The 22,988-nt window shown below is 44.1% G+C and overlaps 1 protein-coding gene across 1 annotated transcript in view; it reads right to left on the minus strand.

Moving 5' to 3' along the window:
• Positions 1-15,499, minus strand: part of LOC146672906 (alpha-2-macroglobulin-like) — a 36,736-nt gene extending 21,237 nt beyond the window's left edge. Inside the window, exons 1-12 of the mRNA XM_085401647.1 lie at positions 15,394-15,499; positions 15,134-15,314; positions 14,883-15,036; positions 13,070-13,122; positions 12,944-12,964; positions 12,229-12,394; positions 12,070-12,154; positions 11,823-11,973; positions 6,413-6,530; positions 6,210-6,319; positions 5,946-6,113; positions 5,484-5,711 (exon numbers count right to left, since the gene is read on the minus strand). Coding sequence (XP_085257773.1) covers positions 5,484-5,711; positions 5,946-6,113; positions 6,210-6,319; positions 6,413-6,530; positions 11,823-11,973; positions 12,070-12,154; positions 12,229-12,394; positions 12,944-12,964; positions 13,070-13,122; positions 14,883-15,036; positions 15,134-15,314; positions 15,394-15,473 — 1,515 coding nt within the window. The 5' untranslated portion in view covers positions 15,474-15,499. The remainder of the gene's footprint in view (positions 1-5,483; positions 5,712-5,945; positions 6,114-6,209; positions 6,320-6,412; positions 6,531-11,822; positions 11,974-12,069; positions 12,155-12,228; positions 12,395-12,943; positions 12,965-13,069; positions 13,123-14,882; positions 15,037-15,133; positions 15,315-15,393) is intronic.
• Between the last annotated feature and the right edge of the window lie 7,489 nt (positions 15,500-22,988).

Here is a 22,988-nt window from a genome sequence, read left to right on the forward strand (position 1 = left end):
TCTATAAAACGTTGTATTCACCACAAATAAACCCATCTAAAAAAGAAATTGATCAGTTTTTGGACAACATAACTCTTCCAAAATTATTAGACACTCAAGCAATGGCACTGGATTCACCACTGACACCAGGTGAACTCCAGGAAGCCGTGATAAGTATGCCCAATAATAAGGCTCCAGGTCCAGATGGCTTTCCTGCAGAATTCTACAAAGAATTAGACCTTAAAAATAATCTGCAAAGCTCTCTCAAAGAGACTAAAGAAAATAACCCCCTTCTTAATTCCTCCTGACCAAACTGGTTTCATAAAAGGTAGGCACTCATCAACAAATACACGTAGATTACTTAATTTGATAGACTACTCATACAGTAAAAACATCGAAACTACAATATTTTCTTTAGATGCAGAAAAAGCATTTGACAGAGTTAACTGGAAATTTCTATTTGCAACTTTACTTTTTGGATCCTCTTTCATTAACTGGTTAAAAATATTATATAATTCCCCAACAGCTTGTGTCAGAACAAATGACCAGACATCCTCCAGCTTCTGTCTCTTGAGGGGCACCAGGTAGGGATGCCCACTCTCCCCTTCACTGTTTGCAATTTTTATTGAACCACTAGCAGCAGCAATCAGACAGAATTCAGTAATTAAGGGCATAAAATGCAAGAACGTGGAACATAAAATCAGCCTTTTTGCGGATGATGTGTTACTCTTTCTCCAAAATTCACAAACCAATATCTCTGGGGTGATTGAATTGATAAACTCTTTTGCAAGAATATCAGATTACTCAATTAACTGGTCTAAATCTACAGTCCTACCGATTAATTGCTCCCTCCATAATTCCTCTTCTACACCACTGCAATCGGGAAATATAAAATATTTAGGTATTAATGTTTCTCCCAAGCTTGCAGATCTAACTAAATTAAACCATATCCCACTTTTAAAGAAGGTAGAAGGTGATCTGGCTAGGTGGAAATGTCTACCCATATCACTCATGGGAAGGGTTGCCGCTATAAAAATGATAGTCTTACCAAAAATAAATTATTTATTCTCAATGATCCCAACTAAATCGCCACAAGATTGGTTCAGATCTCTAGATTCATGTATGTCCAAATTCCTTTGGAAAAATAAACCCCCACGTATAAGCTTAAAAACACTACAAAAGACCAAGGATAAAGGAGGATTAGAACTACCTAACTTTCAGCACTACTTCTTAGCCAACAGGCTTCAGTTTATCTCAGGATGGCTAAAACACACCCTCTTAGATGAACCTTGGCTAGATGTAGAACAAGCACTTTGCAATAATCTAGAGATCTCAGACCTACCATTTATCAGCTCAAACATCCAACGACATGAATGCTTCAAAAGCGTCAGCATCAGCTCTTCTCTGACAGCATGGTGGGAGTTTCTAAAATTGACGGAGTCTTCATTAATCCCATGCAAACGTACCCCTATCTGGAACAACCCTGACATATTGCAAAACAATAATATGATAAACTTTCCAGATTGGAGTGGTAAAGGAATCAAATATTTAGAACATATATTAGCAGGAACAGAATTTATTTCATTTGACAGACTAGTTACACAATATGGGATCAACAAGAAAAGATTTTTAGAATATCAACAAATTAAATCCATAGTAAAAAAGAAATTTAAACCGGGTCAAGTTGAACTACAAACACCACCAAATGTGGTTCAATTTCTTACTCTTAAAACCCCCAAATTACTATCCAAAATATACAGAATGCTTTCTAAAACAGATGAATCAATATAACTTCCTATTGCAAAATGGGAAGCGGATTTATCAGTTAACTTAGACCTAAACTTCTGGTCTCAGATTTGCTTAAAAAACTTTCATTTAATTAGAAATCCCAGTCTTCAATTAATTCAATACAAAATATTACATAGAGTGCACTATACAGGTCATCGGATGTTCAAGATGGGCTTTACGTCTACCAACAACTGCTCACACTGCCAAACCAATTCACCGGACAATTATATCCACGATCTTTGGTTCTGTCCACCAGTTCAGAAGTTTTGGCGCGAGATATGTGAAGACTTATCGAAGTGTCTGAAATGTAACATTCCAACTTCCCCCTTAGTGTGTTTGTTGGGCAGCTTAGATAATGTCACTTCAGAAAAGAATATCGCCCATATGGTTTTCACTGCCCTATGCATAGCCAAGAAAACTGTCCTCATGAACTGGAAAAATAAAAATTATCTTAATTCTAACCAATATAGAAATTATCTATTAGATTACATTAGTCTTGATACAGCCTCTGCCACCACATCAGATCAATTGCTCTGGGCTCCTTTGATCAGCTCCATCACCTAGTAGGGGGGTCATAGTTTGGTCCCACCTTCGCTGTTTTTATTGGTTGTGGTTGTGATTGGTGTGGGGGTAGGGACAGGCTTAGGGCGTCGGGGGGTTCCCCGGGAGCATCTTCCTTGAGGGGCTCAACCCGGGGTAGCGGTCATGTCCGGTTAGGGGCTCTGTTGGCTCTCAGGTGACTGTTTCCTCATGGCTGCGTGCAGCGGGGCTAGGGGAGGGTCTGTGCTGACGGACGTGGGTTACTGACCTGGTAGCCTGGCTGCCCCTGGGTGGGTTCGGGACAGGCGTGAGGTTCTGGGGGCGCTCCGTCTCTGGGCTGGGGCCCTGGCTGGGCCTTGGGGGCTTGGGTCCTGGTTGGTATGTTGCTGGGGTTGTGGGCGGGTGGGTGTATGGGGGCCCGGCCCTGGAGCAGGGTGCCGCCAGTGCATCGAGCCACCTGGGGGGTCTTCAACTGGTGGGGGAGGTTGATAGACCTTGCAGGAGCTCTCCTCTCTTCAGGAACTCACTCTGCAGGAGGGGGAGATACAGGAGGGGTGGAGGAAGATCTCAGCCTGGGCGTCTATTGTCTTGTGTAGTCTGGAAGATGAGTGGATGACGGGGTGGGTGCAGTTTTCTCTGTGGTGGGGTCGGGTGGGCTGTCCCGGGCGGTGCTGCTGTTCTGAGCCCCAGTCCGGATGGGCCTAGGCCCCCTTTCCCTGGCGGGTTGCGGAGTATGGGGGTGCCTACTGGGGTCAGCGGGGGAGCTGGCCCCAGGGAGGGGTCACTTGCCCCTCCCTTCCTTCCCTCCCCATCTCCAGCTGCCTCCCTCTTCCCGCTCCACCACAACCACCCACACGTGCAGGGCCTTGGAGTAGGGGTATGTCACCAGGGTGCAGGGGGGGCTACCCCCCCTCTGTCCCCTTCTGGCTGCCTCTGCCTCAATTTTATCCCACAACTTAGACATTCACATTACTCACACTCTCATTACACATACATATAGGATCTTGGGGGTGGGCACGCTACATGGAATCCAAATTACCATCAGGGTGTACACCTCACCCCTGGCGTCGTTGCCCACCTCTCAATTTTAAATACACGTAGACATTGAGGGCTAGCAGGAGGGACTATGCGCTTACCTGCTGCTCTCTGGCAGGTAGCTCCATGCCCTCCTGGGTTTTAAAGGCACCTTAGAACACACATGCATCAACACTACAATGAGCGGGTGGAGGGAGGTTTGGAGTCTTCTCACACCCCCGTTCTCTGCGACCTGCTGGAGCGGGGGGCGTTGGTGGTTCTTTGTGTCCGGGGATGGGCGCCCAGGTACACACCGGCTCACTCCTTGGCGGCCGCTTATCGGGGCCTGGAGCCTGGGGCTCGCTCGGGCCACTTCGGGGGTGGGGTGCCCTCGGTTTCTCGGCCTGGGGCTCGGTCACTCTGGCACAGCTGGCTGCCGGCGGAGCTCACGGGCGCGTCACTGCAACCCCCCTGGCTTCTGCTCCGCGGCTGCTGAGTGACCCCTCATCTGGGACTCTCCTCAGCTCTTTCTGGGACAGTGGCGCGGCTGCCCCTCTGTTGGTCTTCCTTGGTCTCTTGTGTTCTGAGGGCCTGTGGATGTCTGGAGTTTTGATCTCCTCCATACCTGCTTCATGCCCTGGAGGACGGGGCTGTGGCCCCCCCACACCCTCTAGCAGATCATTACATGAAGGAACCTTTTAAAAAAACAAGCGCGTCCATGCTCACAGGTGTACACACGGGTGCTCACACCCACAAACTACACCCTTTTTGGCTCCTACCTCAAAGCACACTGTGTTCTGTTGATCTTATGTGCTGCACAATAATGTTTAATATTTAGTATTTACTGTCATATTCCCATATATCATTGTGATGTTGTTTATTCTATTACTCTTGTTCTCTTCTGCTTGTTTTCTTTTTTCTTTCTCAGCAGGTGATCCAGGTGATTGATATATGCATTTTCTTTTTTTTGTCTGCTTTCTTAGTTGGTTTTTGTTTTTTGCCCTTTATCCCCGTCCCTCTTCTCTGCTGTTTTTCTTTCCCTCTTCCTTTCTCCCTTTTCTTTTCCTCATTCAAGTCTGTCCCGTATCTAGCAAGTGAAAATAAAAAATAAATAAAATAAACAATAAAAGGTGACTCAAATGGACCATTATGGCAAGGCCGGGATGGTCAATTTGGTAAAGTAAATCCGTTGGGCATCTTTCTTCGCCTTTAGACAATAATTCTGATGCAAAAGAGCCAAACGGGACAGGCAAAAAATAAATTGAAAAAAAAAAAAAAAGGAATTCTACCAACGACAGAAGAATGTACTATAAATCTGTTCTTCCATGTTGTATTATTGCCGCCTACTGGAGGAGCTGAGTATTGTGCTTTGGACGGATGTTCAATTAAGGCGCACATGTATGGGCTCAAATTTTGGTCATTATTTTGTACTTGTAAATCAGTTTTGTAAGTGTAAAAAGAATTTGTATGTCTGTAAAAAAGATTTGTATATGTGTAAATTTCACACGTATTTATAACCAAAAAATACGTGTGAAACTCTGCACTCAAGTTTCAAGGTCCAAGAACGAATTTTGAACCAATTTTTCTTCCTTTCAGCCGATTGGTCAATGTCATGTCAATCACAAATTTAAATATCTATATCCAAATATACAATACACAGAACAGAGAGAAAACACCTGTGGAACACTAACTAAACGTGGAGTCACTAAAAGACGAGACTTGAAAAGTGCAGGGGAAACACAGGGAAAGCATGATTAACTAGAGCAGAACCCAGATGACTAAATCTACGAAGGCCTAAGAATATAAATACTTAGCAGAGAGAGAAAACTAAGGATATCATGAACAAAGGACTAAACACTGAGGCTAATTACTAAGCTGACAGAAAATGATGAGGGACAAAACAGAGGAACCAGACATGAAGTCTGTGATTCACGAGACAGACGCCCTCCCTAGTTTTAAGTTTAGGCTTTTTCCTTTTTTCTAAAGCATATAGTTTGGGCTGGATCAGTATTTAGGCTGAAATAGATCGAAGCTGCTGGATTCTCATGATGGACTGAAAGTTTCTTCTTCAGTCATGATGGGCATTACAACAGTACTTTTTTAGCAAACACACAAAAGGTCTGGCCATGGTAAACTTTGTAGTAAACCCAGAGATAACTCACCAGATAAATGACATCCACAGACCCCGGAGACTCTCCCACTATAGTGTAGTTGACTGATACGTCTTCTTCTGCATCACAGGGAAGTGATTTATCCTTCTTCTGTACCTCTAGAGAGCTGATTGTTTTAATATCAGGAGAAGACGGCTGGGACATGGATAATGTGTGAAATCCCCTGTCATAGTATGCAGTTTTGTATTGTTGGTTGCCCACTGTTGGTGTCAGGCTTGCCTAGTTGGGGATAGGAAACAAAAATTTAAAAACTTGATCTACAAATAACATTGGTCAACGAGGCTTTATAAGCAAGGCAAAGGTGGAGGAAGATGAGTCATAAACTGTTTCAGGATTGCAGCTTCCTACTGTGGGAGGTATTTGGACATTTGCAGCCTATCAGAAACCAATTGTGGCTTCATGCTGCTGTCATGGCTGCATCAAATTACACATTGTTTCCGTGTGTCAGCTCACATGGAGTTGGATATCCTGGTCAAAGTTATCAGTGCTGAAAGAAAATGAGGCCACACCGTTGCTGTCAGTTGTCAGATTTTGTAGTGAGCGTGTTTGCCACATTTGTCCCGTGAACAGGTAGACCGGTGCGTCACAAACTGGTGTATTATTGTGGTACACTGCTCTGACCTGTTGAAGAACACAATGCTCTATCAATGGAAAATACAAACAATTTAAATGTGCTTTGTACGACAAACTGAGCTGAAAACAACATGTTAGGCTTACTTTTCCTTCCACATTAGATCCCCGTTCCCAAACCTTGGGCACGTTAATGAAAGACACTTTTCCAAGGACGTAAGAAATCGTGACTCTCTTCTCTTGAGGGAGTGAAACACCTGAATGTAAAAACTTTCATGTTACAATCCTGTGAATGCCTTTTTGGTTAAACATACATTGATGTGTCATTTTAAAGGAATAACACAACTTGCCTGTTCCCTCTTCTTCCACTTTGGCCCTGATATCCAGAAAATCATGAAGCACCTTTTGGTCCATTTTAGTAAAAATTGACATGTTGAAGGAAAAAGTTGCACAGCCAGTCTTGTCTGCCTGGAAAGAGCAATAAAGAAAGAAAATCACTGATACAAGAATAAACCAAAATTAGAATCAAATCTCATTCACAATCGAATCTATAAAATATATTAAATGTTCAAACTATGAGATTTTATAGAGTCATGAAAAAGGTGAGCTCATTTAGAATTTGATGAATTCTACATGCATGAAAGCTGGTGCAACAACGGGACCAGAGGAGAACGTTCTACAGGGTGGGCCATTTATATGGATACACCGTAATAACATGGGAATGGTTGGTGATATTAAAGTCCTGTTTGTGGCACATTAATATATGTGAGGGGCAAACTCCTCAAGATGGGTGGTGACCACGGTGGCCATTTAGAAGTCGGCCATCTTGGATACAACTTTTGTTTTTTCATTAGGGAGAGGGCCATGTGACACATCAAACTTATTGGTAATGTCACAAGAACAACAATGGTGTGCTTGGTTTCAACGTAACTTTATACATAAAAACATATATTTATAAAATAATAGAATATAATTTTATATTTATATTTCAATATCACAATAATCTTCCAATTTAGAACTACAAGTTAAAAAAGAACTAACATACAGTGGGGCAAAAAAGTATTTAGTCAGCCACCGATTGTGCAAGTTCCCCCACTTAAAATGATGACAGAGGTCAGTAATTTGCACCAGAGGTACACTTCAACTGTGAGAGACAGAATGTGAAAAAGAAATCCATGAATCCACATGGTAGGATTTGTAAAGAATTTATTCGTAAATCAGGGTGGAAAATAAGTATTTGGTCAATAACAAAAATACAACTCAATACTTTGTAACATAACCTTTGTTGGCAATAACAGAGAGCCCCAGATCGAGGGAGATTATCAGTGGTCTTGTATGTCTTCCATTTTCTGATGATTGCTCCCACAGTTGATTTTTTCACACCAAGCTGCTTGCCTATTGTAGATTCACTCTTCCCAGTCTGGTGCAGGTCTACAATACTTTTCCTGGTGTCCTTCGAAAGCTCTTTGGTCTTGGCCATGGCGGAGTTTGGAGTCTGACTGTTTGAGGCTGTGGACAGGTGTCTTTTATACAGATGATGAGTTCAAACAGGTGCCATTCATACAGGTAACGAGTGGGGGACAGAAAAGCTTCTTACAGAAGACGTTACAGGTCTGTGAGAGCCAGAGATTTTCCTTGTTTGAGGTGACCAAATACTTATTTTCCACCCTGATTTACCAATAAATTCTTTACTAATCCTACCATGTGGATTCATGGATTTTTTTTTCACATTCTGTCTCTCACAGTTGAAGTGTACCTCTGGTGCAAATTACTGACCTCTGTCATCATTTTAAGTGGGGGAACTTGCACAATGGGTGGCTGACTAAATACTTTTTTGCCCCACTGTAAATAAAATACACTTCAGCTAAATACTTCTCATTTATTTTCCCAAACCACACGGAGCTGCACTATAAGGACTAAAGAGCCGCACGCGGCCCCGGAGCCACAGGTTGCCGACCCCTGCTCTAGATCATGTTTACTCAAACATCAAACATGCATATAGAGATATACCCCTCCCCAACCTCCACCAGTCCGACCACACCTTTTGGTTCCTTGGTGTCCTCGTCTCTGCTGACATCTCCTGGACAGAGCGAGACTTTAGAGTGTAGTCAAGGCAGCACAGCCCTCTCCCATCCCTGATGGACATTTATTCCTCCCACTGCTTCAGCAGAGCAGCAAACATCACCAAGGACAGCTCCCACCCTGGTTTCAACATGTTCAGCCTGTTTCCCTCAGGGAAGTTCTACAGGTGCATCAGCACAAAGACCCACAGACTCAAATATAGTTTTCCTCTCAAAGGCCTGCAGTCAGTTCTCTCCTAGCCCTCTTGAGTTTCTGTGCATCACCAGACCTGAAGACGGCATCCCTGACTTTCAGCAGGGAATGGATTTCTGCATTCAGCCAGGGCTTCTGGTTTGGATACCACATCACAGACTTGGTGGTGGGAACATCCTCCACACACTTACTAATGTAGCTGAGGACAGCCAATGTATACTCCTCTAAATCCAGCTTCCCCTTATACACAGCAGCATCCCTGAAGACCAGTCTGTGCATTTAAAGCAGTGCTGCAGTGCAGAGTCACCGTCGTGGTGCCACACAGTGATGGTTTTCTGTGTGGGTTTGGAGCGTCCTAGTTCAGAATACAGTTACTTTGTTGAAATAAATGGATTACACGGCGGTGTTTCCTGTTTCATATATATTAGACTCGACTGTACACCGTGTTCGTGTTTTCCTCTGAAACAATAAGCTCCGTTGCAGCAGCCTTTCAACGCCTCTCTCTGTCTCTCGCAAGCAAAGTTGACCCACACAACAAAGCAAAGCTAGTTTTCGGCTACAAGCCCGATACGGAACCAATGTATTAGCCAGAGGTCCCTTTACTACGGTTCGGAGCCGCTGACCTGTTTTATATACGCGCGAAATAGTTTTCTACACGAGATCGCTGCAAAAAGTGCAGCTTTACCTAATGTCCACCTACTGTTACTCATTTATATTAAGATCTAAAAATCTAGTTGGTGTTGATATGGAGAGTAACCTTCAGTAATCACACATCAATAGTACATTCACGTTGTTGTAAAAAGCAGGATAATATATTAAGTAATCCAAAGTATTCAGAATACGTTACTCTCATTGAGTAACGTAACGGAATACGTTACAAAATACATTTTGGGCATGTAATCTGTAGTTGAATACATTTTAAAAGTAACCTTCCCAACACTGGGCACATTGTTAAGCAGCCTGTAGCTAAAACACATCCTTTATTCCCATTTTGTTCTTTGAATCTAAAACAAACGCCAACAACAACAAATCATGAAAGCTTGCCGGAGCGAGTGCAGTCTGCATTTCCATTTGTGTTCGCATGTTTCATTAAACCACTGTAGCTATTTTCCATGTACATGCAACACATAAACAAATGAGGAGTGGCTCAATATTTTTTTAACTGTACCGCATCATGATGCCATAATGTGGCTTGACAACTACTAAAATACTGTATATATAGCTGTATGTACCAGTAACTTAGTAAATCAGTCAAAATTGTTAAAACTTTTAACAGAAGCTGAATCTTTTGATATCATCATATTATATTGTCAGCAATGTTCCCTCTAAGCTGTGCGCGTGCGCAATTGTGCACTGTTGGCACGGTCTCTGCGCACAGAAAATCTGAGTTGCGCACAAAGAAAACATCTAACCTGAATTGAAATTAAAATTAAAACTTCAACAATTCTGTTCTGCAGTGTTAGTCAGTCAGTGACTGGCTGCTCCTGTATGGGATCAGAACGATGCCACCTTATCCCATAATCCAGCCAATGATGCGATTCACATTGGTATATACGCAGCTAATCAACGTGGTTGATGACAGCATCCTTATGTGCCGACGCCGGTGTTTTAGCGAGCAAAGCGGCTGATGTGGAGTGAAGCCACGTTAATGACAACGTGTACAACCATTGGAGATGTGAGCAGGACAGACGGAACAACTGACGGACAAAGTGTGGACTTTATACCAGTTTTTAAATTGTGTTGATCGGCCACGTAAAACCAGAGTTATGATAAAAATATCTGCAATGTTTGTTTTTCCTGAATACTGTCGTTGTTTATATTTACTGCGGGAAGAAACGTTTTATAAGAAGAAAGGCTCGAAAGCACTCTCCGCCTGTGAAAAACAAACCCCCCCACCCTTTCCTATTGGTTGAAAAATGTACCATGTCGACCAATCAAAAAATGATATGGCAAGTTGTTAAGAAACGGGGGGAGTTTTAGGAGTGATGGCGGTGTTTTGAGATGTGAGAGATTTGCGACGTTTAGCGCAAATCTTGTGTAGTTAGTGTGTAGTGTTGTCAGTAGTTTTGTTGTGTGTGTCAGAACAATGGTTTACAGGTGTTACAGCAGTGACACATCTGCTGCTGTCAGGCCTGCAGGTATCAGGCTGTTGTTCTCCTTCATCTCATAGTGGACAGAAATGATTTTTGGAGCGGCACAAATAATTTGTGTGGCATCAGATGTGATGCAGAACAGCTGATTGTTCTGTAAATAGTTTGAAATTTTATTTAAAAAAAACACCTTGGCTGTATTTTTAGGTAAACAGCTGCAAAACACTTTGTTTATCAAAACTCAGTAACTTTTTTGGGGTGATCGTGGGAGTTCGCCTTGTAATCGGAAGGTTGTCGGTTCGAGCCCCGGCTTGGACAGTCTCGGTCGTTGTGTCCTTGGGCAAGACCCTTCATCCGTTGCCTACTGGTGGTGGTCAGAGGGCCCGGTGGCGCCAGTGTCCGGCAGCCTCGCCTCTGTCAGTGCGCCACAGGGTGGCTGTGGCTACATTGTAGCTTGCCATCACCAGTGTGTGAATGTGTGTGTGAATGTGTGGATGACTGGATATGTAAAGCGCTTTGGGGTCCTTAGGGACTAGTAAAGCGCTCTACAAATACAGGCCATTTTTTGAAGAAGTAACTTTATAATTAAGTGCCCAACATTGGTCATTATTTACTGTATTCTGCAGACAGAGTTACAGACTCTCTCCCAGACCACAGACTCAGAATACAGTCAGAGCTTTATTAATTAAAAAGAAAGTTGTGTTTTCAAAATTGGAGTTCAAGTTATTTTTACTTCCAACAGTGTTAACATGCTGCACAGGCCAATGACTACATTTTTGTTTTACATTTTCATTGTAAGTGGGCTGAAGCAGTTAATTAAAAGTCGTGTAACATAAATGTAAAAGCTGTAATTTGATTATTTTAATGACCACAGTGCACACGTCTGCTGTTGCTCACAGTGGTCCAAGGGATACTCAGGGAGTTTGTGTGTTCGCTCAGACACATGAAAATTAGAGGGGACATGTATGTGTATATTCATTGAGCTTGTTTAGGTGTCCCAGTCAGATCAGAGTATTTTTGAAGTTCTTAGATTTCTCACAGAAGTTGTATTCTTTTGTGTGACAGACATAATGAGACGCACCACTTGCTTTAGCCCTACCAGTAATGCTAATCATCTAGCAGATATTAGAAACACCAACACAACCTATGCAGCCTTTTAGGCACAACAATAACCACTTCACTCCTTTGGAGCTGACACGTCCGTCCAAGAAACAGGAGATATCACTAACAATTCAAATTCGTGGATGAAAGTATGAGATGATGAAAAAAGTAAAGAGGACACACGGCGCCAGTTCAGCTGGGTAGAGCAGGCAACCCGTTTGCTGTAATGCTAATGCAGGGGCCTAAATGTACCCAAAGTATCAGGGAAAAAAGAGAAATGAAGCCATAACTGTACCTGCTTTGTCTCTGTGTGGCAGGAGCCACCCATCTGCCATAGGGCCAAATCATCCTTATTGGGCTCTCTTATATCTAAACCGCTATACCTATTAATAGGTCTGCACACATTGACTGTAACACGTCCTGGTACAGGCTGTCCATACGTGTACCTGTATAAAGAAAAAGAAGTAAACATTATGAGTCATTTGCTCTCCAAACTCCAGATTTTACAACACATAATTTGTCCTGAAAGAACTTTTCCTTACTTTGCACACACTTTAGCTTCAATGTCTTCCTGCCCAATACTCACTTCTTCAGATATATTTACTGTCACATCAAATTTGGGTAAAACTGGGGGAAATATGAATGTCAGCATTTGCACTCCATTACAACAAAGAATTTAAGAATAAATAAGACTGACTTACCATATTTCTCCACTTTGAAGTTGTGAGATATTTTCCTCTCACCCACTGACACAATGATCTGGTACGGTCCCTCAGGGGCCTCAGCGTCCAAGGAGTAAGAAAGCTGCAGTATTCTGCTATTGGATGTTTCATTTAGCCACTGTCCAATCCTGTTACTGTGAGGATCCTGTTAAATCAAGTGACAGTGACAGCTACTACACAGGTGTAAGTACAGTACCAACTAGATTCTTTATTTTCCTTTTCAACAACATTAGAGCTAAAACTGGACAATATAAATTTAGGGGGACATAAAGATGTCCTGTCTTCATCTGTAGCCAGCTTTGTCCTCTTCTAGATGTGAAGCACTTGTTTATAGATGTTTAAAAGTTAAGTGATATAAAGAAACCTAAGCTGTAATGACAGGGAAGCTGTGGCTGTGTTTGTGGAGTAATTAAATCAAAATTATTAATTTGATTTAATCACTGTCATTTTATTTTCACATGTGGGGCATCAAGTGACAGAACAGACCCCTGCACGGTGTGTATTACATACATGCAACCCACTTTGTCCAGTTTTTAAACCTTGCACTGTCAGTAACTTGGAGTAATACTGCAGAAGCAGTGTGTATGCAAGCAGTGAGCAGGGAACCTTCAAGTCTGTCTGACTGCATGTGTTCAGTGTTGTGTTGATGCATTTGCAAGAGAAGGAAAAGCCTTTTCTAGAGGCGCCCTCTTACCTGAAGTTCAATGACATCATACTGAAAGAAAAAGGAAGAAAGACAGGTGGAGTTAAGAAACCGTTGTGTGAATCACTGCATCCAAATTGCAAACAGCATTATTAATAATACTGTTCAAAAACTCACCAGCTGATTGGCAGGTCGCATTTTATTATCCATCGCAACGACTCTGAAATTCACTTTGAGAAGAATTGAGAGGTTACCTCTGTTTCTCTCTTTGTACTTTAAAACAGAGGTCCATTAACTAATTAAAATTGAAATAATTAATTAAATATCTAAACAATTTTATTATTAATAAATTATGTATTTTGAGTTTCAATTTTTAATGAAATATTTCATGGTTGCTGTGCTGCAGTGCATCGTGATCTGTCACTGCAGCTTATCAACAAACACAACATCTGATTTTTACCCTACACAGAAAGTCAATACAGATCTCAGATAAGGGACTGATATGAATTGGTGGTTATGACCAAATGCTTGAAGGTTGCACTACATAAAAATAATAAAATCATATTTGGTGACACGGCAAGTATTTTAAAATATTGCTTATGGTGTAGCTCCATCAGGTCCGAATGGCTGTGTGCATTAAGCAGGGCACAATAAATAAACAGACATCCGGGCAAAGCATTAAATTGTCTGTGTCCCTGAGTTTGATGGGTGACAGATAAAACTGATTAATGAACACCGAAGAAGAGGAAACACAAAATAATTAATTAAATTGAAAACCAATAATTGGACAGTGAAATAATTAAATATCCTTGTAAATAATCAAAATGAGAAAAAATGAATTGAATATATAAAAAGATCATTAAATATGTGTTGGAAACTGGAAATCAGAAATAAAAACCTAAATATGTGTTGGTGTACGCTCAATTGTCCAGGTAAGTAAATCTCAAAAAGTTGATTCTGTTCATCTGGACGTTTTCAGTGGAGAAACGTTGCGTCACTGATCCAGGTGACGTCTTCAGTCTCAGCTGACTGCAGGTTTCAATCTTATAAACAGGACATTTGCATAATGACTGAAACCAGCCCACTGAAGGAACAATCTGCCGTTCGCTACATGGAAGAAATGCAAAGCAGAGCTCTGGTATCGCACCCTGGCTGGAACAAAACAAAGTCACTGGTTCAGGGTTTCCCCACTGAAAACATCCAGATGAACAGAAACCTTTTCAGATCATTCAATACTTTTTTACATTTTTTAAATGAAATTACTGATATTTGATTAATGTGTATTTTATATATATAGAATTTATTTAAATTTAAATGATATCACTAATTTATATTTTATTTAACGAGACATTTAATATGTTTTCTAATTATGTGTTTCATACATTTTGGCACCCATGGCCCTCCATATACTTCCCTCATGATTTTTGGTGCTTTGAATTCCATGTTTGAACATAATTTAATTTTGAACAATAAAACTATTAAAGATAAAACCATTAAACTTTCACATAAAATGAATTTGACTCTGTAATCGGGGACAGATGGTACAAAAAAAAATCATGTCTGAGTAATGCCTCTTAGTTTATTTCAAAGTTAAGCTCAATTACTGTCTAATTCTCCATCACAGCAGCAGGTCTCAAAATAGAAAATATAATATGGCCTTTGTCCTTTGGGGGGAGCTGTGCACTCTGAGTATTCTGCATGTTTTATTTTGCATTACTGTGAATTTTTAAAATAGTTATATTCAAAGATGGAGTCGGATTTCAAAGTGCGACCGAAAATCCTGGTCGATCGACCGTATTAAATATTATATTAAATATCTTCAAAAAATTTTGCTATTTGAAGCAAACATTTCACATCAATCATTGCATGTGTGTCCAAATTTTGGACAATAAAACTTGTTACACAAATTGGAGATGGTGGAGCAGCTGGCTCATGATGATGGAATTTGAATGAACTACATGTCTTATATAACATAACGGCACATTGTTACCTTTTTGTCCAGGGAGGTAGATGGGTTTGTCTGTTTGGATGAATGTGACGGGATCAGACGCTCGGATCATCACTTTTCTGACTTGTTTGGAGTAAAATGTGTCTCCTCGTACCTCCACCTGAAAATGTTGCACCTCCTTTCGTACCAAAGGAGCCTGAGACAGTGGGATATTTAGATAGTTATTAAAGCCTATAATGCTTACGATAACAACTAACAAACGCATTTTGTGTGTGAAAGTGCTGGTTGCCAACCTCAAACTGAACACAGGTTTGAAAGGCCTCATTTGACGTATGCGTGAATAAGGTTGTGTTCTTCTCTCGGGACATCAAAGTGACAGTCATGACCAGAGTCCCACTGGGCTGTCGGAGAGTTGCACAGAATTTGGCCTCAGCTCCAGCTTCAATAACTGCAGGAATGGCCACCAGGTACTGGCTGCATACAGCATCACACATACAGCAGTTACTGCAGTGAACAACTCACACAGACAAAAACACGCTGAAGACAAACTCACGGTTCAGCCACCGCTTGATCCACATGCATCCAGCTCAGGAGGACACACAGAGTGCAGCTCAGGATCCAGAGACGGCCCATGACTGGTTGTGATCGTTCTCACTGTCAGCTTCGGCTAAATATCGGCTGATCGTCCCCACCCACATAACAGCCACGTGTTTGAAACGCACTCATGTACTCTGATCTCCACAAAGTCAATCACTTACACATTTACAAAATCCCAATCCTGCTTTCAGCACTGAACACTAAACTATAGACAACAGTAAAGTTTGTCATTCAGTGTAAAACATTACAGTAACATACAGTTCTCCGAGGTGATGTTTCTAAATCAGCTCAGAGTTTAATTCGGCTGTTACAAAATATTATTTCTGTTCTGTATGTGTCCATGTTTGTCTTAACACCAGTGCTGGGATATCACACTGTAGTCTGTAACTACTGACATTTTCTAAAATCACAGGGAGCTACAGTAGGTGTAACTCCCTGTAGCCAGCGTGGGGTGTCTGACTGCCATGTTTGTGACGTTATTTCTCAGGAAAGACTAAACAAACGTTTGTGTAGTGATAACAGGCTCAAACACAACGGATGGATTCATCAGTGATGTCACAGACTGCTATACACGCTTAAAAGACAAAAATCACAATGTTTCTGTAAGAATTCAAAATGAAACATGTTAAACAGCTTTTGTTGCACTTTGGTAAACAACACAGATCAAACTTCAGCCCACTGAAATAACAGCAGTGACAGTCACACTGCTGAGTGTGGAGGGATTTCTAGTCTGGTTTTTAAACTGTAACATTGCTGAGAATGAGTCATTATGTCTGACCCTCTGGACCCAGCAGTATTACCCCATGATTGCCTTGTTTGATTTGCCTTTACGGGAAAAGGGTTTTTGTTTGTTCCGTCTTACTAATGTGCTGTGGGGGGGCATGCTTTACACACATACAGATGTGTTAATCCATAAATGTTAATACAGTTTGTTAATACTTGTTAACAAATGCAGAAAATAAAGTTTGTTTAAAAACAGTTAACAGCACTGAACCCATGAAAGACTGAAGTATAGGGCTTTGGTGCGTGATGTCACGGGGGTGGGCATGGAAAGGATTTTGGCCCGATCCGCCATTTTGGGGGTCTAAGTAAGGAGCAAAAGCATAGCCATGGTTCGTACTTGCTGTGTTGTCGGCTGCAATGTTCAATTTTACGACCGGCACGGGAATAAGTTTGGATTGTCTTTTTATGCTTTCCCAACCTGGAAGCAACATGAAGGAGCTCATGTATCGGATATTACCAAACGAAGGCGTCTAGCCTGGATAGCAGCCGTGAGATGAGCTGATATCAAGTTCTGTTACGTCTCCAGATATCAGTTGGTGTGCTCAAGACATTTTCATTCCGGTAAGTTCTAAATATGTTCACATCACACTTTATAGCTGAATAATATCATCGTTGGTGGTCTCGGAAGTTATAGAAATTGCAATCAAACATCGAATGGAGTGACTTGATTGGTTGATGTAAAGACAATAAATGAAATGAGACAGGAAGGACACAAATTGGCGTTAATAATTTGCCCGATTATCAAAGTGTTAATTTGCATGTACTTTACAATTACGGGCATATAATATGATAACGATATTTTAGCAGTTCAATGATAAATGTATAACATTAATTATGGTGGGGGGTGGAAAATGGCTATTTCACTCGATGCACTGCAGCTGACTTACTTTGACGACGTACTCAGAGTTTGGCGGCTTGAAAATAGCCAAATCTTGCACCCAGCCATTTGTAAATTGGATGTGCGCCTCCAGTGACTTGTAATTACGAAACTGGTTCGCTGTGTAAGCGCTTACTCCACAAACAAGATACGTGAAGATATCGGGGTAGGACAGTGGCGGTAAGTCGTCTGGGTCTTTACTCCACTGCCGTATTTCATATGGGTCCAGATTTGCGATGCACTCTATTTTTTTCAAGTACCGCTGCTTCGCCTCTGGACGCAATCGGTCTCTATACCGTCCATTTTCTTTTGAGCTGCTTTTAAGCATGTTTCTTGTCGTCGTCGGTCCAACACAGTGTGTTTGTTTTGACCCCGAAAATGGAGCTGCGCTCCCACAATGCATTGCGGCGTGACGTCAACTCCAAAGCCCTATTGCGGGTGAGCGTAATCGTGTTCCCCTGGCTATAGGAGGCGCTACCCCCCCCTGATTTCTGATTACCTCCGCACCATCCTCCAACCCAGTCCTCGGGAGCAGGCGCCCAGCGCTGCGTCACCACCGTTCACCACTGTCACTTAACTTCCCCATCACCGCCTCCACCATCTTGCGGCTCCGGGGTGATTCAGGTTGGCTCACTGAGACTCGGGCGCTGCCCGGGGTCGCTACCATCCATTCCTTCGTACACGAGCCGCTCACCCTCGCCGTTTCGTTCGGACTTCGCTTCTCCAGCCTCCTTTCTGGCGCGGATGTGGTCGGAGGATGAGGAGCCAGCCGTCACAGCTATCAATGTTGTGTCAACAGCCGCTGCTAGGAGGAAGCGGCGCCCTCGTCGCCGCCGCACGTCAGCGCAGCCAGAGTCCGGGGTGTCATCAGAGCAGTCGCCTGGGCCGGAACCGCTGGCCGAAGCCGCCTCCGAGTCCGTGTCAGCAGTGATTTTCGGCTCTGAGGAGATGTCCCCACAAATCACTGCCCAGGACATTGCTGAACGGGAGCAGGTGGTTCTCGCGGAGCTGGAGGAGAAGCTCCGGTGGAAGCCGTGGCTGACCCCCGACTATGAGCAAGTCTTTCGGGGAACGCGCCTGGCTCTTGGGGGCCCGCGGAGCTGCCAGGGCCTGCCCCCTTTCACTTCCCCTGCAACCGGAGCTTCCGTCACTGCGTCGCCTTCAGGGAAGAGGCGACGGCGACGTCACCGTGGCGCCGCGCGGCAGCTGGAGGTTGGGGAGGGTCTCGTTTCATCTCGTGCCCCTTCCGAAATGGAGGTGAGTGACTGTACTTTTGCCCCACGTGTCTTTTCCGTGGGCGAGATTATGGCCACTATTGAACTGCTGCCTGGCGGGCTCAGCCATGAGAAAGACGATCGTGTTAAAGAGTCAGAGTCCGGGCAAATGCCTGTTTTACCGGCCAAGGTTACAGAGACTACAAATGGACCAGCTAACAGTAATGCTACGAGCAGCGAGGCTGTAATTAAACAGCAAGGGATGCCCCCCAAGGGTTGCAGAGTGTCGCAACATAACTGTTTAGCGTTCCCAGGTGTTACCGGTGTTAATCACCACTCTATCAGTGATGATGAGTCGGGGGGCATTCTTGTTGCAGGACATGTGAGCAACACAGAGCATGAACCGTTAAGTGGGGTTCCCAGGACTTGTGTTGTAGAAGCTCCTCATGTGGCCGTACAAGCGCCAACAGAAACCCTGTCAATGTCATGTAGCAAGGATGACAGGGCTGTGCCTAACTGTTCTGAGGGAGCAGATAAGGAGATTTGGTACCATGTTCATGATTTAGAGAGGCCAGAGACTGTTTCCTGTGTTGCTTGTATAACCGAGCCCTTTGACTCCCTGTTAAACACGCCTGAGAACTGTGACCATGAACCCACTCTAGTTGGCGAACCGATGAACAGTGAGTACAGGGACACGTTAGCTAAGAATGTGCATTGTGTGTCTGAACATGCTCGGCCTGAAACAGTCATGGACCATGATAGAAGGTCTATGGGTAACCTGGACTGTTTTCTGGATGCTGTGAGTGTTGAGCAACCCGTGTTAGCTGACCTGGCCTTTTTTATGAGTGACTCTCTGTCGCAGTCATGTTATGAGTCGGAAGAAACCGTGTTTAGCTCCACAGCGGGGGCAGCCAAGGACAGCAGAAGCCACGTTAATGGCTTAAAAGGACAGGGTTCTGTTTCAGGTGTTACTCCCTCAGCCACACTCCATGAAGCTCATGTTCCCAAGGCGGAGATTGTGTTACTGATCTTGACACTGGAAATGTACCCCTAGGCAATATTTCCACTATCAGCCATGTGAATGCCGTCCATGTGACCGAGTTTTCTCACATTAAGCCTGAGACAGTGAACTCTGTGTTTGAAGATCCCAAGACCGTTGGCTCAGGAGTCATTGTGTCCTCTGGGTCTAACTCCGGTACGGTGACTGTTAAAAGCGTTCGCTTACTTGACACCTGTTTGGAGTTTGTGGGCACTAAGGACAGTTCTTCACCTGCCCTCTCAGAGCGTGGTGTTACGTCCCAGCGGTCTGTTTCACCACAGGCTTCAGCCCGGCTACCTGCTCAGCTGCCAGGTCGGTGTCCCGCTCAGAGGTTTGCTCAGCCACTTGTGCAGGCTCTGGCACAAATCCCTCCATGTCCACTACAGCCATCTGTCCAGTTAGCGGCTCAGCTCCCTGTCCAGCCAGGGGCCTCCTTAACTGTTCGTCCTGCGCCTGCTGCTGGATGCCCGGGTGTGCCTATCTGGCACCCTGCAGCGTCCGCACCACTTCCTGTCATGCCAGCTGGAGGGCCCGAGGAGCCTGTCCGGCCTCAAGCCATGTCAGCTGGAGGGCCCGAGGAGCCCGTCCGGCCTCAAGCCACGTCAGCTGGAGGGCCCGAGGAGCCCGTCCGGCCGCCTGTCTCCGCTGGAGGGCCCGAGGAGCCCGTCCGGCCCCTTCGCCGCCGCCGTTGCCTTCCGCACGGCTGGCCTCCTGACCGGCTCTGTCACCTGTGGCGCCCGCCTGGTCGGCCCCCGACCGTGTGACCCTTGAACTCTTGTGCCCGCGGGCTCCGGATCGGCCTCCTGATGGAAGATGGCGTGGCCTGTTGGGTTGCCGACCCCCGGGTCGGCCGCCTGAACTCATAAACTGTGGGCTGGTGTGTTGCCGCCCTCCGGGCCGACCCCCTGAACTATGTTTGGACTATTGTCACGTGCTCCAGTGTTTTCTGTTGGCTGTTTTTCTTTCTTGTTCTGGTCCCTCCGTCCTGGTCCCCGGGCTCGGTGGTCTGTTTTTTTTTTTTGGTTTAGGGCTGTCTGGAGCCAGCCCTTGGTGGGGGGGTGGTGTCATGGTCCTGGGTCGTGCGACCCAGTGTTTTGTGCTTAGCCTATTTTGATGTTTATTGTTTGTTTAGGTTCACTAAGGTAGTCCAGCCATTTGTATATATTCCCCTTGCATTAAGTCTCCCTTGCCCTTCTGTGTGTCTTGTACCGTCAAGTTCATGCTGTCAGTTATGTCATCTCCCCTGTACTAAGTTTCCCTGGGTCATGAGTCCTGTCTGCGTGGTTATGTTTAGTTCTTGTCATGTCTAATTTCCATGTTTCCTGTTTTACTTTGTAAATCTGTATTCATTGTCAGTGTATTCAGTTGCACCCTCCTGTCCTGTCGTTAGGTTCATGTGTGTCAGCTGTGATCCCATGTGTGGCCACTTCCCCTGATTATCCCTCATGTGTATTTAGTCTCTGTGTTTCATGTAGTCTGCGTCGCGTCGTCTGTGTTATCTCCCCTACCCCTTGTCATAGTTTCCCAGCCTTAACTAGTCCTAGTTTGTACTTTGTTTAGCCATAGTTTTCCCAGTCTATGTTCAGGTTTTCCCTCAGTTGCTTTGCTGCCTTGTTCCTTAAGTTTTCGGCCCTAAATAAAGGCTCGCTTTCTGTTAAGTCCGGTTTTGTGTCCTCACCTCTGTTTGCTCTTGGGTCCTCCACTCACTCCACACGGTCTGCCCCGGCGGTCCGTGTCAATAACTGCTACAGTATCATTGTTTAGAAATCTTTTGAAACTCTGAGATTAAATAATGTACATTTCCAGCAAATGCACCAAGAGTATGCATTTATTCACATAAATATAATGGCACATCAGTGGGTCTTATACCCAGTAATATCCAAAAAAAATCTATAATGTCATTAATGCTCCAACATTCAAGATTCTTTATTTATTCTTTATTCTTTATTTGTCATGTGCATAGTTATACAAGTACAACACGCAGTGAAATGTGTCCTGATACGCTACCCGACTGTGCAAAAAGAGAGAGAGTATTATAAACCGTTAGTGAATATATACAAAGAGAACATTATGTGCAGTAAATCAGTGAATTGCATACATTATATAAATAAAATAAAACAATCTGGAAATTTACAGTTTGAAATCTGAGAATGTACATTGTGTGAGCGAGGTGTTAAAGTGCCTTGTGCCTTGGTGTAGCCAGAAGGATCAGGATGGTATGAGAATGTGGTAACAATGAGTCCTGTCTCAATCACTTATGGATGATTGGGGGGGGGGGGGGGGTTGTGTCGATTGTGAGTTGACAGGAATCTGATGGAGAGAACAAACACAATCCAGCTGCAGTTATTGATGCATCATCTGTTCATTGATTGACACCTTGATGATGACTCCTGACATCAGAGATGTGAATGATGAAGATGGTTGAATGTGTGCTGCTTTGTTTTCATGAATCCCATTAAAAACACACTTACACTTCCTCAGACCTGGTCTCAACCATCGGACTCCAGCAGGCTCCACCCTGAAAGGAGGAGGGGGGTCAGAGCAGCACAGTCAGCACGCACACATGGACATTACATGGCTCTCATACACACACTGTTACACACTGATAAAGGAACAGTCCAACATTTTCGCAAAGACACTTCAATCGATGGATCAAACTGCTGATGATTTGTACTGATCCTGGATCTGTCAGTACACCACTGTACTGAATGCAGAAGCTGGAACAGTTTATTGCTGGGACGGATTGAAGTCCTTCAATATCTGAGCAGCTCTTGACCAGCATCTCCTGCTGTAAAGGTTCTGTAGGAGGGGAGAGCAGTCCTGCAGCCACGTTCTGCCATACGGATCACTCTCTGAAGAGCTTTTTTATCCTTAACACAGCTGTTCCCATACCAGGATGTGATGTTCTGTGTGAGGATGCTCTCCACAGCGCCTGTATAGAAAATCCTGAGGATCTTTGGAGAGACCCTGAACTTCCTCAGTTGTCGTAGGTGATACAGGCGCTGCCTAGCCTTTTTGGACTGGACCTGAATGTGGGCAGCCCATGTCAGGTCAGAGGAGATGTGGACACCAAGAAACTTGAAGGACTGCACCCTCTCCACTGGAGCTTCATTGATGATAATGGGTTTGTAGTCTCTGTGCTTACTCCTTCTGAAGTCCACCACCACCTCCTTGGTCTTGCCAACGTTCAGCTGGAGATGGTTATCCTGGCATCACAATGCCAGATTCTTCAGTTCATCCATGTTGGCTGCCTCATCGTTGTTGGAGATGTCGTCAGCAAACTTCACAATGGTGTTGGAGCCATGAGTAGCCACATAGTCTGAAATTTAGAAGGAGTAGAGCAGTGGTGAGAGTACACACCTCTGTGGTGCTCCCGTGTTGATGGTGATGCTGTCGGAGATGCACCTACCCCCCTCACCACCTGAGTTCTACCAGTGAGGAAGTCCAACACCCATGCAAACAGACTGCTGTTGAATCCTAGATCCCTGAGCTTTGTGAACAGTCTACCGGGCACTATTGTGTTGAACGCGGAACTGTAATCAACAAACAGCAGTCTCGCATAGTTACCCTGTTTCTTGTCCACGTGGCTGAGGGTGGTGTGCAGGACGTGGGTGATGGCATCCTCAGTGGATCTGTTG

Source organism: Rhamphochromis longiceps, linkage group LG3 (assembly GCF_057381845.1).
Source record: "Rhamphochromis longiceps isolate RC_006_pf linkage group LG3, R_longiceps_female_GT1.1, whole genome shotgun sequence".
Classification (NCBI taxonomy): domain Eukaryota; kingdom Metazoa; phylum Chordata; class Actinopteri; order Cichliformes; family Cichlidae; genus Rhamphochromis; species Rhamphochromis longiceps.